The sequence below is a fragment of the Pelophylax lessonae genome (assembly GCF_965119305.1).
Source record: "Pelophylax lessonae genome assembly, chromosome: 4".
In the NCBI taxonomy this organism is placed as follows: domain Eukaryota; kingdom Metazoa; phylum Chordata; class Amphibia; order Anura; family Ranidae; genus Pelophylax; species Pelophylax lessonae.
In genome coordinates, this window is record NC_138771.1 from 642144811 (window position 1) to 642164895 (window position 20085).

Here is a 20085-nt window from a genome sequence, read left to right on the forward strand (position 1 = left end):
AGTGCAATATGTCTGATAAGATTTTATTCAAAAAATACCAACACAGCATACATCGCACTCACTTGTAAAAGAAGTAGTAAAAGCTTATCTCGTGTACTGGCAGGTTCGGATCCTCCACTGCTACTGCGATGTGGCTCCACGCCAGAATGGGCGCCCCCAGTTGAAGTCAGGAAGTGACGAAACGCGTCGGGGCGTGGCCAGACGACGCACCCAATCGCGGACTACTACAGCGGAGGACTTCCGGGACTACCCGATCTGGCGTGGAGCCACATCGCAGTAGCAGTGGAGGATCCGAACCTGCCAGTACACGAGATAAGCTTTTACTACTTCTTTTACAAGTGAGTGCGATGTATGCTGTGTTGGTATTTTTTGAATAAAATCTTATCAGACATATTGCACTAGTGGGGAATGTTTTTTGTTTTCCACGCACATAGGAGCATGAGAGGAAGAGAACCACTGATCCAATCTTGGATTTAACCCTTGCTGATCTCTACTCGTGGGCATTGATTATATGCGAGGTGTGCTCACTTATGAGAGTAAGTGAGCAACGTGATCTGGTGAGTGGCCATTTCTTATTGCCCCCCTGCACTTGGTGGTGGAATATTGGTGACCCTGTTGAACTACACGAATGATTTGCGGCTTGTGAATTATTGGAGTTTCGGATTCTCAGGGGATGGATGTTTTGATACACCAACAGTGAATGACTTTATAGGACTATTCTCCATATGCTGGGAGGAGTTCAACACTTACCAGAGTGACATCTTGGGGGACTCTTTATGGTTTATTTTAGAGTCTTATTTTAGAGTCTTTTTTAACACTGTTTCAAGCGCTACTATTATTCTTTATGTATTGTAAATGTATTGTCTTCCCTCACACTGTAAAGTGGTGCGCAAACTGTTGGCGCTATATAAATCCTGTATAATAACAATAATAGTAATAGCATCCATGCCTTAATGGGTCAGGGCTGTTTTGATGGCAAAAAGGGGAACCTACTCAATTTTAGGTGGGTGGGTATAACGTTTTGGCTGGCCGGTGTATGCAACAACAGAATGGGAGCTTCACTTTTCTTTTTTGGGGAGTTGTAGAAGGTAGGGATAACTTTATTTTGCTACAAGGATAGACAACAGTCAGATAGCAATTCTTCCATCTTTCCTAGAAATCCTCATTAACAGTTTGTTAGAACTGAATGTGTTTCGTTTTTGATTACAGGTGTTCTTTAAAGGCTACTTTGAAAAAAATGGAACTTGGGAAGTGGTTGAGTGCAATTTCGATCTACCTGGGCAGGACGTCTGTGAATATTATGATCAGCAGAATCAGGAAAAGTGGGTGTGTCAACGGCCAAAAAAGCTCCCTTGTGACTCATACCGGGACCATTCATCCGGAGGAAACCGCAAAATCCAAAGCCAAGAGGAGAAACCGTTCTTCTCAATGTAATTTCGCTTTTTGTTCTTTCTATGTTCGCTTTGTACTGCATCAATGCTCTTGAATTGAGGAGTGTTTTTTATCCTCCATCTAGTAAGGTTTAGTTAACTCCCTTAGCGGTAACCCTGAGTCACGCTCGGGGGGGTTTTTTCATGCTAGGATCGGTATCCCCGAGTCACGCTCGGGGTAGATGTGCAGAGCCTGCAGCAGGGTTCCTTACCTTCTCCTGGCGACCCAGCGATGATCTCCCATTGCTGTGATCGCCGCAGAGATCCCCGCCGCTCGTCCGTCGCCCTGATGACTTCCTGGTTCCGTTCCCTTCAGCAGCAATGGTGCATGGGAGCAGAACTGGGAGGGAAATTCAAAAGTTGCACAAAACACAAACACATAAAAAGGAGGTGATACAATGTAATCTGAGAGAATTACACTGTATCACCTTAGTATCAGAAAAATATCAAATATTATAAATTGTAAATTATAAATTATATTATTAATATATATTATATATATTATATATATAATATACTGTATATATTATAATATTTATTTTTTATAATATATTTTATATTTTATAATATATTTATATTTTATAATATATATATATATATAGATATATATATATGTATATATATATATATGTATATATATATATATATATATATATATATATATATATATATATATATATATATATATATATTATAAATATCAAAAAATTGTACCGCTTTTGGTACATAATTCCTGACATAATCATACCGCCAGGGAGGTTAAAGCCCAACCAGTTCCAGCTAATTTTTAATGCACAGCGTACATTTGAACACAAAAATAATATCTCTGACACTGTCCCCTGCAGACTCACTACTCGAGGATCCAATGCTGACCATCTTCTAGGTTGAGCTTTTTTTTTTTTTTTTTTTTATTAAATTCAGCCTGGGAGCAGTGAGTGTCTTAAGCACTGACATTTCTAAATTAAAAAAAAAAAAATTTCCTTTAAATAATATTTTTTGACAAGCTTCTTAAAAAAAAAAAAAAAAAACAGCTCACAGACCCATCCAAAGGTTCTTCTAAAATATGTAGCAGTCCACTATTTATTTTGGGTACCTTTGAAGAGTTCCAGGGTGTTTTTTTTTTTTTTTTGTTATTTGCTGCCATTTTAACTGCTGTTAATGTGGACAAGGGCCCCTCCTCACAATGCTGGCCCAGTGGTCGTGGGGTCTGAGGCAGGAGAGCTTAATCAAATCTGGAAACCCCCTTTAAAAATAAAGATTCCGGGGGGGGCGTGGTTTGGATCAGAGATGGACGTCTGACTCTGAGCTCCAAGCCGAGGACCAGGGAATCTGCTCGTATCAACCGGACATCAAGCCTCCGACATCGCCAGCCAGCACCCGGATCCTCCGCCGACCGCCACAATGTCCTCCAGGAAGCGCAAGGAGGAATACCGGCCGAAGAAACTGATGGCCTTCTTCCTCAGACCGGCGCTGCATGAGGCCTCCCAAGATGGCGCCACCGATAGAGGTAAAGGGCAGCCATCCGCCCACTACACTGACCTCCCTGACTCAGACCAACGGCTTAGAGAGGGGGACCCCCTACATCACCCGGCGGGGACCCCACATCCTCTTCCCCAACCTCGGGCAGCCCAGCTAAAGCTAGGATGCGGATGGATTCACCCATCCACCAGGCCGCAACTGCCAGCAGTGATCTTAGCCCCCTGACAGCGGACACTTCCATCATGTCCCCAATAGCTGCATTTGGAATCAAGAATGTGCTGCGCTATAAATAGTGATTGTGATATCACCAAATTAAACCATTAGTGTTCAATAAATACAGGAATAATACGCCCCTGATGATGTCAAGCATATGACGAAACCGGTCGAGTGAGTCAGACGTGACGCAACCACGCCCCCAACAGCCGGCTTCCAAGTTTTTCATTACACCGTGGGAGATGTTTGCTCATTCCTGATGCGGTTTACTTTTGTTCTACATGCTTGTGACATTCAGCATAAATGTGACTGTGATACCTGCTTTTTAATATAATAAATCGTTTTTATATGCGGAGTTACGCTATGTCCCTGTCTACATTTTTCCCTGTTTCTATCATGTGGATATCTGGTTTGAGTCGGTGAGGTGACACTCTGTGGCCAGTCCTGGTATTACAACTAAATAGGTCATATAGGTCTACTCATTGATTTGAGTGAACCTTTTACTCCAGTAAGCTGCCATCTTATTTAATCACTTGGTGATTTGCACATTGGTGTTTTTTTCATCTTTCAAGTGTCGTGTGGATTTAATGATCACTGGGACTTGTGGCTGATCTTCTTATTTACACACCATTTCACTGTGGACTTTTTTTGGATTTAAAAATCCTCTTTTTTTATTTATTTTTTCACGGATTGTTTGCTTTATATTTATATGAATTTATTATTCCTGTATTTATTGAACACTAATGGTTTAATTTGGTGATATCACAATCACTATTTATAGCGCAGCACATTCTTGATTCCATTTTCATCTAAGGTTTTTTCTATGATTCCTTATGTGCAGCAGCTTGTTCCTTTTCCCTTAATATTTCATTAATTCATTTTTATTAGCGCAGAAATTCCACTACCATACAATAGCTGCATTTACTACTACGGGCCAACCAGTAATAGACTCAACACTAAAAGAGATGAGGCTGTTACTACAATCCTCCCTCATGACCAATCTATCCTCCTTGGTCCAAAAATGCACACAAGATATTAAACGTATTGACAACAGAGTGCACTATGTGGGAAAAAAAAATGGAGGAATGCATAAGCACTGTTAATGATCTCATAGACACTTATGAACATCAAAAATAAAGATTCCATTCCCCTACATGAATGATTAACCCTTTCCGACTTCATAACGTATGGCAGCAGAGCAGCTTTTCTGTGCCAGATTTCATACCTAATATGTGATGTGATCTGGTAGGGGGCGTGCGTGTTTGACATAGCTCAAGCTGTTCAGCGGGTGCTGGCCGATGGATGCCCACCAGCACCAACTGATCGGCCAGGAGAGAGACAGGCCAAAGCACCTTATTTTTAGCATTGTCTGCTTACCAGGACTGCAGGTAAATCTATATTGTTCTCTGCCTACCAGAGAGCAGGATCTGTTAGTGAGGTCTGCTCATTGTGCTCAGGTGCAACTCGTTCCGTATGCAGAGGGTTTCACACTGGTCCAATAGGGAGGCATATTGGACAGTGGGAGGAAACTTGACAAGTGAGTGCACAGGCATTTAGTACAGCCCTTGTGATTTGACAGAGGAAAGTGCCTCGGTGCTGTAATGTTCTGGTACCTTTGGGTACCCTAATTACCCTTTCATAAGTGTATGCGCCCCACCATTCTCTTTTGGTAAGGTGCGCATACACGTTTAAGACTGATGCTGTCATCACTGAGCGCCGGACTGGATGGCTATTTAGATCGCCGGCTCTCACTCACATGTGTTCGTTCAAACTGCTTTTTGCCTTGATGCTAACCTGTCTTGAAGCTCACATGCTTGCAAGCATACCTCGCTGTCGGAACCACGCTGCCCTGATCCCTGTATCCCGCTACCGGATCATCCGCTCTTGCCGAACCTCTCCTCTGCTACATTGCTATTAGTGATAAGTACCCCACAGGGGAAACCTCTATAACCTTTATACTAAAGCTTACACTATCTAGCTCTGCATACTAAGGACTATTACTACATCTGCATTATCTAAGATTGCTAGCTCTTGAGCCTACTACCACCTGTTCTTGCACTGGGTTGATCTCTCTTGTATGTCCACCTACTACTCTGTCATCTACTACCATACATGATTGCTAAACCTATCTGCATCCCATCTGCTACTATCTTACTTTCAAGAACATTTCCTTTCAAGTGTCTGTCATCTACCATCTCTACCCAACCTGTCTCTTCAGCCTATCATCACTGTGTTACTATATACATAAGTCACTCTAGGAAACATCTTATTGAGTGTGTGTATTTACTTGCTGAATTGAGATCATCCACACATGATGAGTCATTGAGAGTTGGGAATGGTGTCTCAGCGTTTCTCTACATGACTACTGAAGTGGAATATTTCTGCAGCTGAAAATCCACATCATACGTAAAACGCAGGCGCGTTACAGGTGCATGCTGGGATACTGTATAAATGCCAGGAGCACATATGGACAGACTCGAGGCACCCTTTAAAAATTATGGACAGTCTCGAAGCACCCTTTAAAAAGTATGGACAATCTCGCTGCACCATTTAAAAATTATAGACAATCTCGAGGCATCCTTTAAAAATGATGAGCAATCTCAAAGCACCCTTTAAATATCATGGACAGTCTAGAGGCAACCCATTCTAAAATGTAAAAGCTATTCTAGTAATTTTACATTGTGGAGCAACATCCACAAGTCCAAGTAGAACACCCAACATTCAAGGTGATTTATTCTACCAACTGGTACTGACTAGTATTTCAATGTTTCTTTTCTCCCTCAGTTTTTCTCCATCACTTAACTAATGTGACCCCAACGCTGATGGGGAGGGGCAGGTGAGGGTCAAACAAGGATGATATGCAGGCGACTGACATCCTCCTTATCAACTGATGATGCCATTGATGGTTAGGACGCCAACAGCTAGAAGGTTAGAATGGTGCACATTGGAAAACCTGTGACTAATGGGCCATACACACTATAAGATTTTCTGAAGACTTTTTCCTTCAGATTTACCTTTTCTATGTAGTGCAAGGGCCAGATTGCATAGAAATTGAAAGTGTTTAGGTTTGACCTCATATTATCTGGTTTTGGTAAATCTAAAGGAAAAAGTCTTCAGAAAATCTTATAGTGTCTATGGCCCTTTAGTGTAAGTAAAAAGGCAGCCTTCATCAACACACTGGGTTGTATACAATTTTTGGGCAATTTTAAGGTATTTTTCCAAGGCGCCCCTGAAGAAACCTCAGGGCACCCCAGGGTGCCTGGGAACCCTGGTTGAAAAAGGCTGCCTTATAGTGCTACAAAGAGTCATGATCCAAAATTGAATGTGCAGTGTACACAGAATGTGCTGCCAAGAGGACAAACTGAAACTGAATGGGGGGTGTTATATGCACCCAACGTGACCAATGGGTTCCTCAAAGTGTCACGCTGGCATGACAGAGAAGAAGAGGAATCCCCGCTGGAGTGGCAGCCACTGCCCTGAGAGGCTCCAGACACAACTCCCCACATGTCAGCCAAAACCTCTCTGACTCAGCCAATCAGAGGAAGCTTTGTATTCATTGATAGAATACATTACTGGCTCTAAGCGGCCAAGCCCCGCTGCAGTAGATTCTTCTGTGTTCCGGGTATGAGACAGGAATGTCTCGGCTTGCACCTGGAACACAGTGCAGTATGCCGTATGGAGCCGCAGCTACATACAGTTCATACCACGCATTCAGCGGCCTCCCAGGTAAGTGAGGGACATAGTTCCTTCGGGCCAGCTTGGCTCTAACAAATGAAAGTATGTAAAGTGCGTGAAAAGATGGCGTTTTTCTTTAACAATAAATAAATAAGTAAAAATAAAAAGCTTTAATAAGGAAAAGCTTTAATAAAAAATAAATACAAGCATTTCAGCTTTTAAGTAATTTTTTTTCTTTGGCTTTGCCAGGTCACTGATTGACCAAGAAATCCCATCAAACCTTGGATCACTTAATGTCTTACCTCTGAAGAATGTCACAAGTGGTAGGTGTTTTTAAGTTCAGAAAAAAAAATACTTTTTGGTCATTGAATGCAACTTATGTCTAACTTGTGTTCAGGATGCCAGGGATGGGTCCTGGACAGGAAGTCTCTGTATGTATTTCCCCACTATTTGGATTGTGGACCATTTAACAGAGAGTTCAACAGACATTTTTAGTATGTAGGGGTTCCCACCCATGCAAGGCAGTACTCTCTATATCAGTGGTCTCCAAACTGAGACCCGGGGGCCAGATGTGTCCCTTTGCTTGCTTAAATCTGGCCCTCAGAGTAATATTTCATCCTACAACATCCAACATTGGGACATAATCCCTTCCCCCCACTGACACTAATGAAGGGGCACAATTCCTTTCCAGGACACCAGCAATGGGCCACTATTTCTCTCACTGACACCAATGATGCGGCATAATTCTTCTTACCAAATGACACCAAAAATGGGGCACTATTCCTCTCACTGACACCAAAGATGGGGCATTATTTCCCCTCACTGATGCCAAAACATTCTCTACTTCCAATGGCCACAGTCTTGTCCCCTAAAGTCTGAAGGACAGTAAACTGTCCCTTTGTTTAGAAAGTTTTTTAAGACCCCTGCTCTAGATTAATAAATCCTCGTTGGGAACCCAAAATTCAGAGGCTTGGATAGACTTTGCATTGAAAAGAGCCTCTAAACTGATTACAGGGACTTTGGTCCTGAAAGGGTGAACCCACCTGCAAGGGAGGCTTGAAAAGCAGAGGGAGGGGGTTAGAACGTGTCCATGAGGCAGTATGGAGTGGTTCACAGCTGTGAAAAAGTGTGCATTATCTGAAGGCTTAGACTTCGTTTTGCTGAGATCCTGAAGCTTTTCATGTACCCTAAACCCAAGTGTGGGACTGGTATATTGGCAGTGAGCTGTTATGTTCTCTTCTTGATCATACCAGGATAATGACTGCCTTATTTTTGCTGAAGAAAGCTGTTCTATTGTTTGTTTTGAGAGTCCAATAAAGCCTGTTTTCTTCTTTTATAAGTGGCTGGCTGGTGATCTCAGACTTTCCAGAGTACACCTGTTTGAACTAGTGATCGACCGATATCGTTTTTTCATTGCCGATACCGATATTTTGGTCATCACGTATCGGAATTGGCCAATATGGCCCGATATTTTCGTACATTTAATTTTTTTTTTTTTTTAACTTGACCGATAGTCTTGTGGAGGGATCTGGGGGTCCTCTGCAATTAAGAGCATTCAAAATGCCAAGTTTGGCTGTTTTGACTGCTGTTATTTTTTTGAATCTGGCACCAGTATCCGGAAGTGATGCCAAGACATCACTTCCGGGTTTTTGCATGGAGACCCGATCAGAGCCGAATGCGGCTTTGATCGGGTCTTCAGCGGCCTTGCAGGCTGGTTGTCTGGGTCTCCCGGTGGGACGGGAGACCCAGGAGAGCCGCGGAAGGTTTCGGGAGGCGGGGGGGGGGGGGACGTCCCCTCCCGCTCCTTGTAATGACAGCCTTAGAGTTTTCTATACATAAAATTAACACTATACAGTGTTGATCTCCTCTGAGAAAAGGGGGGGATTTTTAAGGCAATAATGCATGGAAAAACAATATAAATAAAATATAGAAAATTTATTGATTAAAAACAGCATTTCATATCATAAATACATAGATATAACAATTTCCCTGGCCGAATGTGGAAAACCACAGCAGGCCATGGATCACAAAAACATGTGACATATATCTGACTGTACAGAAATGGAAATCACAATTGTGGAAATGTGTAAGAAAGCAGGGGATATAGTACCTCTCCTACACCAGGGTGCAACCCTAGGATTGATGCTCTCCTTCACCTAGGGTTGCACCCTGGTGTAGGAGAGGTACTATATCCCCTGCTTTCTTACACATTTTCACAATTGTGATTTCCATTTCTGTACAGTCAGATATATGTCACATGTTTTTGTGATCCATGGCCTGCTGTGGTTTTCCACATTCGGCCAGGGAAATTGTTATATCTATGTATTTATGATATGAAATGCTGTTTTTAATCAATAAATTTTCTATATTTTATTTATATTGTTTTTCCATGCATTATTGCCTTAAAAATCCCCCCCTTTTCTCAGAGGAGATCAACACTGTATAGTGTTAATTTTATGTATCAAATTTTTGGGATGATGGCAATTTGAGGCACCAATCATCTGGAATCAATTTTTGTGCCTTAGAGTCTTCTAAGCCGCATCAGTTGTCATTACAAGACAGCCGACCGTCGGCTATGGACGCCAGTACCGGGGTGATGCCTCTAGCTGCAGGTATCACTCTGGTACAAGTACTTTCCCAAAATATCGTCAATATTGGTAACCTCTGGGGACGATTCCGATATATCGGGAAAAGTGCATATCGGCTCTCGATATATCGGCTTTGCCGATAATCGGTCGATCCCTAGTTTGAACCATGTGCCAAATCATCATTAAAACATTATCTTCTTCTTTTTTTTTACGTAATTGCTGAATTATGTGCTTAAGAGATATTTCCAAATTCAATCAAGTATGTAACTGCGTGGTCATGCAGCACTGTAACCATATGACATTTTTATAATTTTTTCACACAACCAGAGCCTATTTTTGGTGGTATTTAATCACCGCTCCTGCTCCTTGTAATGACAACCGAGCGGCTGCTCGGCCGCATTGGTTGTCATTCCAAGAAAGCCGACTGTCGGCTCTAAACAATGGTACCGGGGTGATGCCTCTAGCTGCAGGTACAGCTGGTACAACCCCCTGAAGCTGAGGTTGCATGATTGCATTCCGTCGGCGTAAAGGAGTTAAAAAAAAAAAAAGAAAAGCACCTTTTAACATTGTAAAAACAGAATTCTTAGGCTGGGTTCACACTTAATATAGATGTGTCTCACAGCAGGTGTCTGGTGCGGTCTGGTGCCGCCCAGAGTGTCCCTGTTCTCCATTTCAGGGACGAATCAAGCCCAAATTTTTGTCTGAATTCGGACCTGAAATGGAGTCGAAGTTGCACGCGACCCCTTGGGCAATCCGCTCTGCAGCCGCCCCGTAGATGTGTGAACCAGGGCACTCTCCCGCCATGAGAATTTGGTGCAGGGAAAGCCACAGCCAATTCACACTAATGTGAACCCAACCTCACCCCTAAGTTTTTTGTTTTTTTTTCTAAAAATCTATCAGCCTTGGCACAGACAACATTGGGTGCCTGGTTTTACCTTAAGTAGACAGAAGCCCATATTTCCTCTCCTCTCTGCACTGATGTTCACATTCTAAAGCCTTGACTTTACTGACTTGCAGTCTAAGCCCAATACTCCCACCCTCTACCAGTACAGTAGCAGCACCCCTATTGGCCATTGAGGTGCTCCTATTAGACCAAGGTGGTAATTATTTTGAATTTATATCCAGTTGGTTACAGTTAGCTGGCTTCATGAGTTGCACATTCAGAAGCTGGTTAATACAGTGTCGGGTATGAGATGGGCAGGATGGGGGTGACATTGTCCTGTATTGAAGTGGTTAAGGGTAATAATCATTAAAAAAAAAAAAAAAATAATAAATAATCATTCAAAATTTTAAATAAATAACTGATGTTATGAGAAGGGTGATTTTTATGTTTTTTCTCTAGGTAAAAATGTTGCATGTATGGCTGGGCTAAAGAATCCAAACCCTTCAGGATTCTATTACCAAGATGTCTGGAAGTCTCTGGTCTGCTCCAATAAACATTTTGATCATCATACTACGGCAGCAAAATGCCTTGCTGGGAAGATGGTCTACATGTTTGGAGACTCTACACTGCGACAGTGGTGGGAATACCTTGTGGATTTCATACCAAGTATGTTGAATAACAGGGAATAGGTAGAACCCCTATCAGGTTTTTATTGTTTTTGGTGTCCTGTTGGGACGATTTGCTGCCTGTGTTCTGCCGAAGACTCCGACTTGCCTAGATCTCCAACGACGTTATTTCCGGTGAGTGTACACCAGGAATAATTGGAGATTTTGACCACTTGGTGTTTTCACACAACACCGCAGCCTTTACACTCCGGTAGATGCTATAATTAGTGCAGATTGTTAGTTCAGCCACTAGTAACCAAAAACATAAACGCCTCCAAGGCGGCGACAACTAGCAGGCGGACTAACAATCTGCACTAATTATAGCATTCACCAGAGTGTATAGGCTGCCGGTGTTGTGTGAAAACACCAAGTGGTCGAAATCTCCAATTATTCCTGGTGTACAGTCACCAGAAGTAACGTCATTGGAGATCTGAGCAAGTTGGAGTTTTCGGCAGAACTTCTGTCCTAGTGACAACGTTTTCACTGTGGAAGAAAATAATGTCAAATCTCCAATGGGGACACATTTATCAAAGAAAAGTTAATGTTGGGTCAAACCTTTCTTTACACTACAAGCTATGTCTTTTTATTTCAGTTGCGTGCCTGTCTGAGAGATTTACCATTACTTCCTGTCCTTGTTGGCAGTGGTAAAAAATTTGACAAACAGGATGTAAGAGGGGCTTAATAGTTGGCTAGAATTGGTGGCAAGAGTGCAAGTCCCTACCCACGCTCCTTTTCTGCTAGAACACTGTCCTCCTCTGCCTCCACATGACATCCCTGGCCGTTGACCCTTACATTCACAAAGGAAAGGATGTCCACACATAAAGTAGTTTGCTGTACTTTACTGATGGAGTTCAATCTGGAGTCACTGGACATTACAAAGTCAATCACATTTAGTGAACAGTCCACAGTAGTCACATGTGAAAGCATATGCAGCACATTTATCAGCCATCCCCCTTTAACAGTCTCTCCTTCCACCTGGGGTCATTAGTACTCACAGGACTGCACTCTCTGCAGTCACCTCCTCCTTAGGTACACCTGTCCCGGGACCCTCCAGGGAAGAAGCCTCACTCAAGGAACTTTTGACTTGGCCTGAAAGACCTTTTGCTATCTACCCTAGCCCCCACCTCCATAAGAAACAGAAAGTTTACAGCTGGCGCTTCCTGTGTGCAGGTGCACTCCTCCTGGCCCCCTGCATGTCCAGGGCCCACATGTGCTGGCTACATCCACATAGGCATGGAATGTTTAGCTTCCATGCCCCAAGTGTGTGTGCTCCTCCCTACCTAGCTCATATATGGACATTGACTCACCCCTGACATCACTGCAGGAGGACTCTAGCTAAAAGGGATCTAGCACTCAATGACAAAGTCTGCTGTAACCAGACACTATTCTTGTACAGAGCTACCTAGTGGCAAATTAGCTAACTGCGCCTGCCTACAAGGGCAACAAACAACAACAGCAAAAAAATAAATGTTTGCCTAGAGATACACTATAGCTATTAAGATAATTTTGATTCACTTTAATTTTACCTTGCATTTTTTCCAAAATTTTAGCTCTGAAGGAGATCAAGCTTCATGTGACTCACAATCCAGGTCCACTTCTAGCCACAGATGCAGGATTTAATTATTTGGTCCAGTGGAGAGCCCACCAGAAACCTTTACGCATGGAACGTACTGGAATACAAGAACTACGCTACATTGCTTCAGAGTTGGATAGATTGGGCAACCGGAAAGGGATGATCATCGTGTTAACAATCTGGAGCCACTTCCTTACTTACCCTGTTGGAGTGTATATCCATAGGTTACATCTCATTCGAGAAGCAGTAGCTCGGCTGTTAGAGCGCAGCCCCGAAACAAAGATCCTCATCAAATCGGCCAACACTGGCTACCGGTTCGACCATGGAAGTGACTGGTTATCATTACAGCTGGACACTTTGATGAGGGCTATGTTCTTTAAGCTACCAGTCACAGTTCTTGATGTTTGGCAGATGACCTCTTGCCACCGTGAACCTGAAAATCTCCACCCCCAAAAGGTCATTATTAAAAATGAGGTAGACTTGATGCTTTCATTTATATGTCCTCATTAACAATCAGTGGTGTGTTTTCATGAGGATTAGAGCACATTCTTCAGTGGGAAGTCCTGGCCTAAGTAAAACCTGCTATATATATATATATATATATATATATATATATATATATATATATATATATATATATATATATATAATAGCAGGTTTTCCAGGCCTGTGGCCGGATGTGGGTCTGCCATTGTTACCGGTTACCTCTCCAGCCCATGTGAGCTGCGACCCTGGGTGTGAGAACTGAGACATGGACGACTCCGGAATCTTGTGTGGTTTTTATTGTAGAAAAGGTGATGGGAGAAGGGAATGAGTGGGATACTCCTTTAGGCTTAACTAATTACACTTGAGACTTAATCCTAGAAAAATGCCCGTTGGTGCTTCCTTGACTCCAACGCTTTTTAACACTAATAACACACTGTAGCTTGATAGAAGTGCTGGATCCTCGACAATAAGTCCAGAAGACCCAAGACTGTGAATTGTAGAATTACTGACACTGCTGTACTGGAAAGTCACTGAATACTCCCCTCCCGCCTTGCTCTGGCTTGAGGTAGTACACTGTAGATTTCTGTAAAGCTGCAACTCTCAACTGTCACACTCTGTCCAATTCAGGGCCCATATGCAGGTGCCCCCTTTAACCTTGAACTCTTCGGGGTTCACTGACTATGTACCCCCCTCTGTAACTTTGGGTCCTCAACCTAGGTACCCCCTTTCAGCTAGCTGGCACTGGATCCCAGATCCCAGTGGTCCCCTCTGACTCTGGCAGACCCCCAGGGGCAATCCTCAGTACTCACGACCTGTGAAGGCTTTCCTGGGACTGGACCCCTCTCACGCTCCACAGGCTCTTAGCACACCGGATCCCCTCAGCTCAGCTCAACACTCTCTGGATCCTCAGGCGACACCCCGAGACATCCACCTCCTCAGACAGGACGAGAGACAGCCACACTCTCCCTCCTGGGACACAACACCCTGTCCCACACTTCCCCCCAAACTTATACCCACTCCCAGAATCCTCTGCAGCATAATCTGCCTTCTGGGGTAGTTACAAGCTTGGATGTGTACCCTGATTGGGCTACCCACACTGCCCTATGAGAAGCCTCTCACAAGAGCCAGTGGGGATTCTTCTCCCCTCAGCAGGCACATCTGGAAGCCCTGACACCCTAACTATATAAATCACAGCCCTGCTGTTAGGCAGACAAGGCCCACTGTACACTTACCTAGCACCTACCTGTAGTGTGATATATATATATATATATATATATATATATATATATATATACACACACACACACACACACACACATACATATAGCACAGGAAATGCTAAGAATTGCTTTGATTGCAGATGGACAAATCCATGGTGCAGATCGTTATACATGCAATCAAGTGTAGACAAGGCTACTGTGGCTTAACTAGATTGCCATTTTTTATTTATATGCCACTCAGTGTCAACTTGGTTGTTTGATTAAAATAAATAATATATTTTTTATCTTATTGGTTTGAAGTGAATATAATAATCAGCAAGGAATAAGGATTATGTACAGTAGAAGTGGACATTATGAAACCTTACTTATTCCTGTACCCAACCAAAATGCCAGCAGAGTCAAATCCTACAATTACTCAAATGCACATATAGAAAAAGAAAATGATGGAGGGGGAGGGACACAGGACTTTTAGGCTCCTAATAACGCAATGGCTTTATCTATACCTAGGTGATTGCAGGGGAAACCCCAAAAAACGTATGGGTTTTAGTAACATTTTGACTTTGGAAGCCAGGTTGAAAAATGTTTATTTTACAAACATGTAGGTAGAAAGATATGTTTGGAGAGCTTTTCAGTCACATTACATTCTGTTGGTTTGAAAACAATTGCTCTATCTGCCTAAGGACTTGTATTACAATTTATACATGCTGAAGTGGGTGGCACCTAGCTAACTAAATTCTTTTGAAGTCCCATTTGAGTCTTTGGTGACATTCTTTGATATGCGGATGGTCATTCACATAGGCTTGTCACTTTCAAGGCTCGTTAGCTGAACAGGTCTTTAAAGGCTGAGATAGCAATCTTGCAAATGAAGGGCTGGGCAACTGGTGTGAAACTGATGGTCTCAGGCAGTCAACAAGAAATACAGGATGTTGGACAATCGGCTTCATTACAAATATATTTTATATAAAATATATATTTTGTTTATAACTAAAATGGCATCTCCCTTTCCCCCATCAGTGATAAAAGATACAAATGTTATTCAATAACAAAACACTAAAAACCAATATGGTTTGTGCATACATTACAAAAGCATCAAAAATAATTTATATATGATGGAATATTGGAACCATTAAATTTAATGTTTCATATAGAGAGAATATCACATGCATAATCAAAGACCCCAAACGTGTTTCTTTCAACTTGGGGATAGCGTATGTCTTCTTCAGGGGGTATATTCTCTATGATGATTTCAGCAATACATATACATTTCAATGTATATCATCATGGAAAAACTCACAAAAAGAAAACAAAATACCTCAAAAGGTCCATAAAAACAACAGCAAGCAATACGCCAAGACATAGGCAATTCACATCAGTCCTATACATCAAGAAACTCATGAGAGATTGAGTGCCCTTCTGCTTTCTGTGGGCGTATTGGCGAGCATTCGCTAAAGACACCTAATCTCTCATGTGTTTCTTGATGTATAGGACTGATGTGAGTTTCTTATGTCTTGGAGTATTGCCTGCTGTTATTTTTATGTATCCTTTGAGGTATTTTGTTTTATTTTTTGAGTTTTTCCATGATGATAAATATTGATATGTATATGTATTGCAGAAATCATCATAGAGAATAAACCCCCTGAGAAAGACATACACTATCCGCAAGTTGAAACATGTTGGGATTCAATACAGTGCACTTTCACCCTCTTCCTGCCCAGGCAAATTTTCAGCTTTCAGCACTGTCACACTTTGAATGACAATTGCGCGGTCATGCTACACTTTAGCCATATGAAATTGTTATAATTTTTTTCACACAAATAGAGCTTTATTTTGGTGGTATTTAATCACCACTAGGTTTTTTATTTCTTACAACAAAAAATAAAAAAGACAGAAAATTTTGAAAAAAAAAAAGTTTTTCTTTTTTTCTGTGAGTAAATTTTGAAAACAAGTATTTTTTCTCCTTCACTGATGTGCGCTGATGAGGTGGCACTGATGGGCACTAATAGGCTGCACTGATGGACACTGATGAGGTGGCACTGATGAAGAGGTACTAATATGCCACACTGATGAGCTCTGATAGGCAGCACTGATGGGCACTGAGAGGTGGCACTGATGGGCACTGATGGGCAGTGACAGGCAGCACTGATGGACACTGATGGGCAGCACAGATGAGCAGGCACTGACTGGCAACACTATGGGGACTTATTGTGGGCACTGTTGGCACTGATGATGGGCACTGTGGGCACTGATGGTAGGCACTGTGGGCACAGTTTTTTAGCTTTTCTTTAATCAGGGCACTGATGAACAGTGCCCTGATTACCTTTTCTAGGTTCCCCTTGAGGAGGAGCTGCTGATCGGCTCTCCTCGCCACACACTGAGAATGTGAGGCGAGGAGAGCTGATAAATGGCACTTCCTCATTTACATGTGACCGGCTGTGATTGGACACAGCAGATCACATGGTTAAAGAGCCAAGTCATTAGTTGTTTACCAAGATCGGGGTTGCGCCGTGTTGCTAGGCCATGATCACCGCACTGCGCGCCCCCCGCGGGTGCGTGAGAGAGGCTGTTCTGGTGCCTTGTCATTTGACGGTGGGCTGGTGCTAAGTGGTTAAATAATATTTGTAACTTTTATCATCTACAGTATGTATATATAAATCTAATTTGCTATTAGGAGCCTAAAAGTTCCATGCCCCCCTTTTTCTCCCTAAGGAGCTTATGAAACCTTCTTGAACCCTTTTATTGCCACCAACATACAGTATGTTATACATCAGTGGCAGTGGGTTGTGGGTGGGGGAGATTTACCCGCACTCTGCAAGCAAACTGTCTGATGGAGTTCCGATTCACTTGGGAGTTATTATTATACTACATGTTGCTTGCCATTATTTTCGAAACCTACCTCCTCGGCTGGTTCACTATTGCTCCCCTGCCCTTTACATGCAGAGTACTCAGACATAGGTCGGAGTATCTGTTGCTATTGAAGTAAACCAGTTCACCACAGACTTTTATGCCTCGTTTCCACTGAGCGGTATGGTTCGGTTTGGTACAGTTCAGTACGGTTTGGAATGGTACACTTTGATCAGGCTTGCGTTTCCACTGCCAACAGTACCTCAATTCAGCAGTACCTCAACAGTGTAGCTCCACCCTGTTGGTACGGTACTATTGTGCTTGGTACCCCAACGAAAGGGTCCCAAAAAAGTGGTATGGTACGGTTCGGAATTAGGGTGCCATTCACAACTTTTGACAATGGAAACGGCAAAAATTGCGTACGGTACCGAACCGTACCGTACCACTCAGTGGAAACGAGCCCTTATTTTCTTGTGTTGTAAAACTACAGATGAACTCACATCATATCTACCTCATTTGATCTGCCATCATTCATAGGCATTTTTTTTACCAGCTAATGATGGACCAAGCTTGTGTTAAGTGCAATATAAATCTGGCCCTTACTTGAAAGACGTTGTTATTGCAATTTTTTATTGCTCACCATGTCGACTGCTTTTTTGCACGCTTTCCACTGCGTCCGGACGCTGCATAGGGATTTTTTGTTTTTTCTTTTTATGTCTTTGTGTGCACAACCCAGTTTATGTTTTGTGTCGTCTGTTTTGTGTGGTGATATAAGCAGGGTGACTGGCTGAATGTCCTATTTGTATACAGTGACCTGTACCATAGCCACTTTTGGACACAACTGGCTTTTTTTTAAATATTATTTTACATTTTGTAATAAAATTGGGCACCTGTAACATCATTACCTGTCTTGTTTGTCAATATTTTAACCACTTTGAGAAATATATTAGTCCTGACCAATCATGTCAAGCACCATCACCCCAATAAAGGTTTGTATAAAAAAATGTAGAGAGAAAACGGGGCTCTCTTGGTGCTAGACTACTCCACTCACAATCACAATCATATTAAATCTGACATTGTGAACCCTCTTAGCCCAATACCCCTGGGGAAGCTTTAAAGGTGAAACGCGTCAGGTAAAAACCTTGTCAATATTTTAAACACTGTGAGAAATATATTAGTCCTGACCAATCATGTCAAGCACCATCACCCCAATAAAGGATTGTATAAAAAAAATGTAGATAGAAAATGGGGCTTTTTCTGTGCTAGACTACCCCACTCACAATCATATTAATCTGACATTGTGAACCCTCTTCGCCCAAAACCCCTGAGGAAGCTTTAAAGGTGAAACATGTAGGGTAAAACCTTGTCAGTATTTTAACCACTTTCAGAAATATATTAGTCCTGACCAATCATGTCAAGCACCATCACCCCAATAAAGGTTTGTATAAAAAAAATGTAGAGAGAAAACGGGGCTTTCTTGGTGCTAGACTACTCCACTCACAATCACAATCATATTAATCTGACATTGTGAACCCTCCTCGCCCAATACCCCTGAGGAAGCTTTAAAGGCGAAACTCGTCAGGATAAACCTTGTCGATATTGTAACCACTGTGAGAAATATATTAGTCCTGACCAATCATGTCAAGCACTATCACCCCACCAAAGGTTTGTATAAAAAAATGTAGAGAGAAAATGGGGCTTTCTCGGTGCTAGACCCACCCCAATCACAATCATATTAATCTGACATTGTGAACCCTCTTCGTCCAATACCCCTGAGGAAGCTTTAAAGGCGGAACGCGTCGGGTAAAAACCTTGTCAATATTTTAACCACTTTGAGAAATATATTACTCCTGACCAATCATGTCAAGCACCATCACCCCAATAAAGGTTTATATAAAAAAAATTTAGAGAGAAAACAGGACTTTCTTGGTGCTAGACTACTCCACTCACAATCATAATGATATTAATCTGACATTGTGAACCCTCTTCGCCCAATACCACTGAGGAAGCTTTAAAGGTGAAATGCGTCGGAATAAACCTTGCCCTCTGATATGCACATGGGCACACGAATACTCAGTGTGTCTCTGTGAGAGGTCAAGCCTGGGTTTTGAGGAAAGGGTTAATTTGCCATGTTTATTTATGTATGGTTGTTTAATGACATATGAACCTATCAAATGTTTATGTCTCTTTACGTCTAGAGAAAAACAGATTTCGCCTCCAAATACGGAAAGGGTTCTTCACCGTAAGAACTGTGAAAATGTGGAATAGACTCCCTCCAGAGGTGGTTCTGGCTAGCTCACTAGATTGCTTTAAAAAAGGCCTGGATTCTTTCCTGGGTGTACTTAATATAAGTTGATATTAATATTTATAGGTAAGTTGATCCAGGGAATATCAGATTGCCTCTCGGGGGATCAGGAAGGATTTTTTTCCCATGCTGGAACAAATTGGACCATGCTTTGCTGGGTTTTTTTTCGCCTTCCTCTGGATCAACTGCGGGTATAGGATTGTGTATATTGGATTGTAAGGTTGGGTTTTCTTTTTTTTTTTTTTTTCTTTTTTATTGGTTGAGCCAGATGGACTTGTGTCTTTTTTCAACCTGACTAACTATGTAACTATGTTGGATTGTTTTAAGCATATTGAATATTTGGCATTTTCATCAATCAATTAATTAATTTATTGTCTGCAGCCATTGAATATTCCATTTAATTTAGTAGCACTGTGATATGCACAAGTCACTTTGAGCACTTGGCGGTATTCCCGAGTGTGGCTCGGGGTGAAATTTCAGTGCCATTAGCGGTAACCCCGAGCCACACTCGGGGTACCTCCAGGGAGCATCGCTGGATCCTGGAAGAGGTTACTTACCTTGTCCCAGGGATCCCACAATGTATTCTGGCAGTGTACGGTGGCCGTATCTTCCGCTTGATGCTGTGTGCCCTGGCTTCCTTCTCCTGCGAGCGTCACGTCGCAGGGGGTTGGAACCGGAGGCAAATTTGAAAAGTAAAACACAAACACACTGATATATTGTAATCCTA

At 42.3% G+C, this 20085-nt stretch overlaps 1 protein-coding gene across 1 annotated transcript in view; it reads left to right on the forward strand.

Annotated features, from left to right (window-relative positions):
* The window catches only part of LOC309552918 (NXPE family member 3-like), a gene marked incomplete at its 5' end in the record, with an annotated part of 33225 nt that extends 20133 nt beyond the window's left edge, over window positions 1–13092 (forward strand). Inside the window, 4 exons of the mRNA XM_082253825.1 lie at window positions 1210–1430; window positions 7047–7120; window positions 10728–10934; window positions 12484–13092. Of these exons, the coding sequence (XP_082109951.1) occupies window positions 1210–1430; window positions 7047–7120; window positions 10728–10934; window positions 12484–13016 (1035 nt within the window). The 3' untranslated portion in view covers window positions 13017–13092. The remainder of the gene's footprint in view (window positions 1–1209; window positions 1431–7046; window positions 7121–10727; window positions 10935–12483) is intronic.
* Window positions 13093–20085: the final 6993 nt, after the last annotated feature.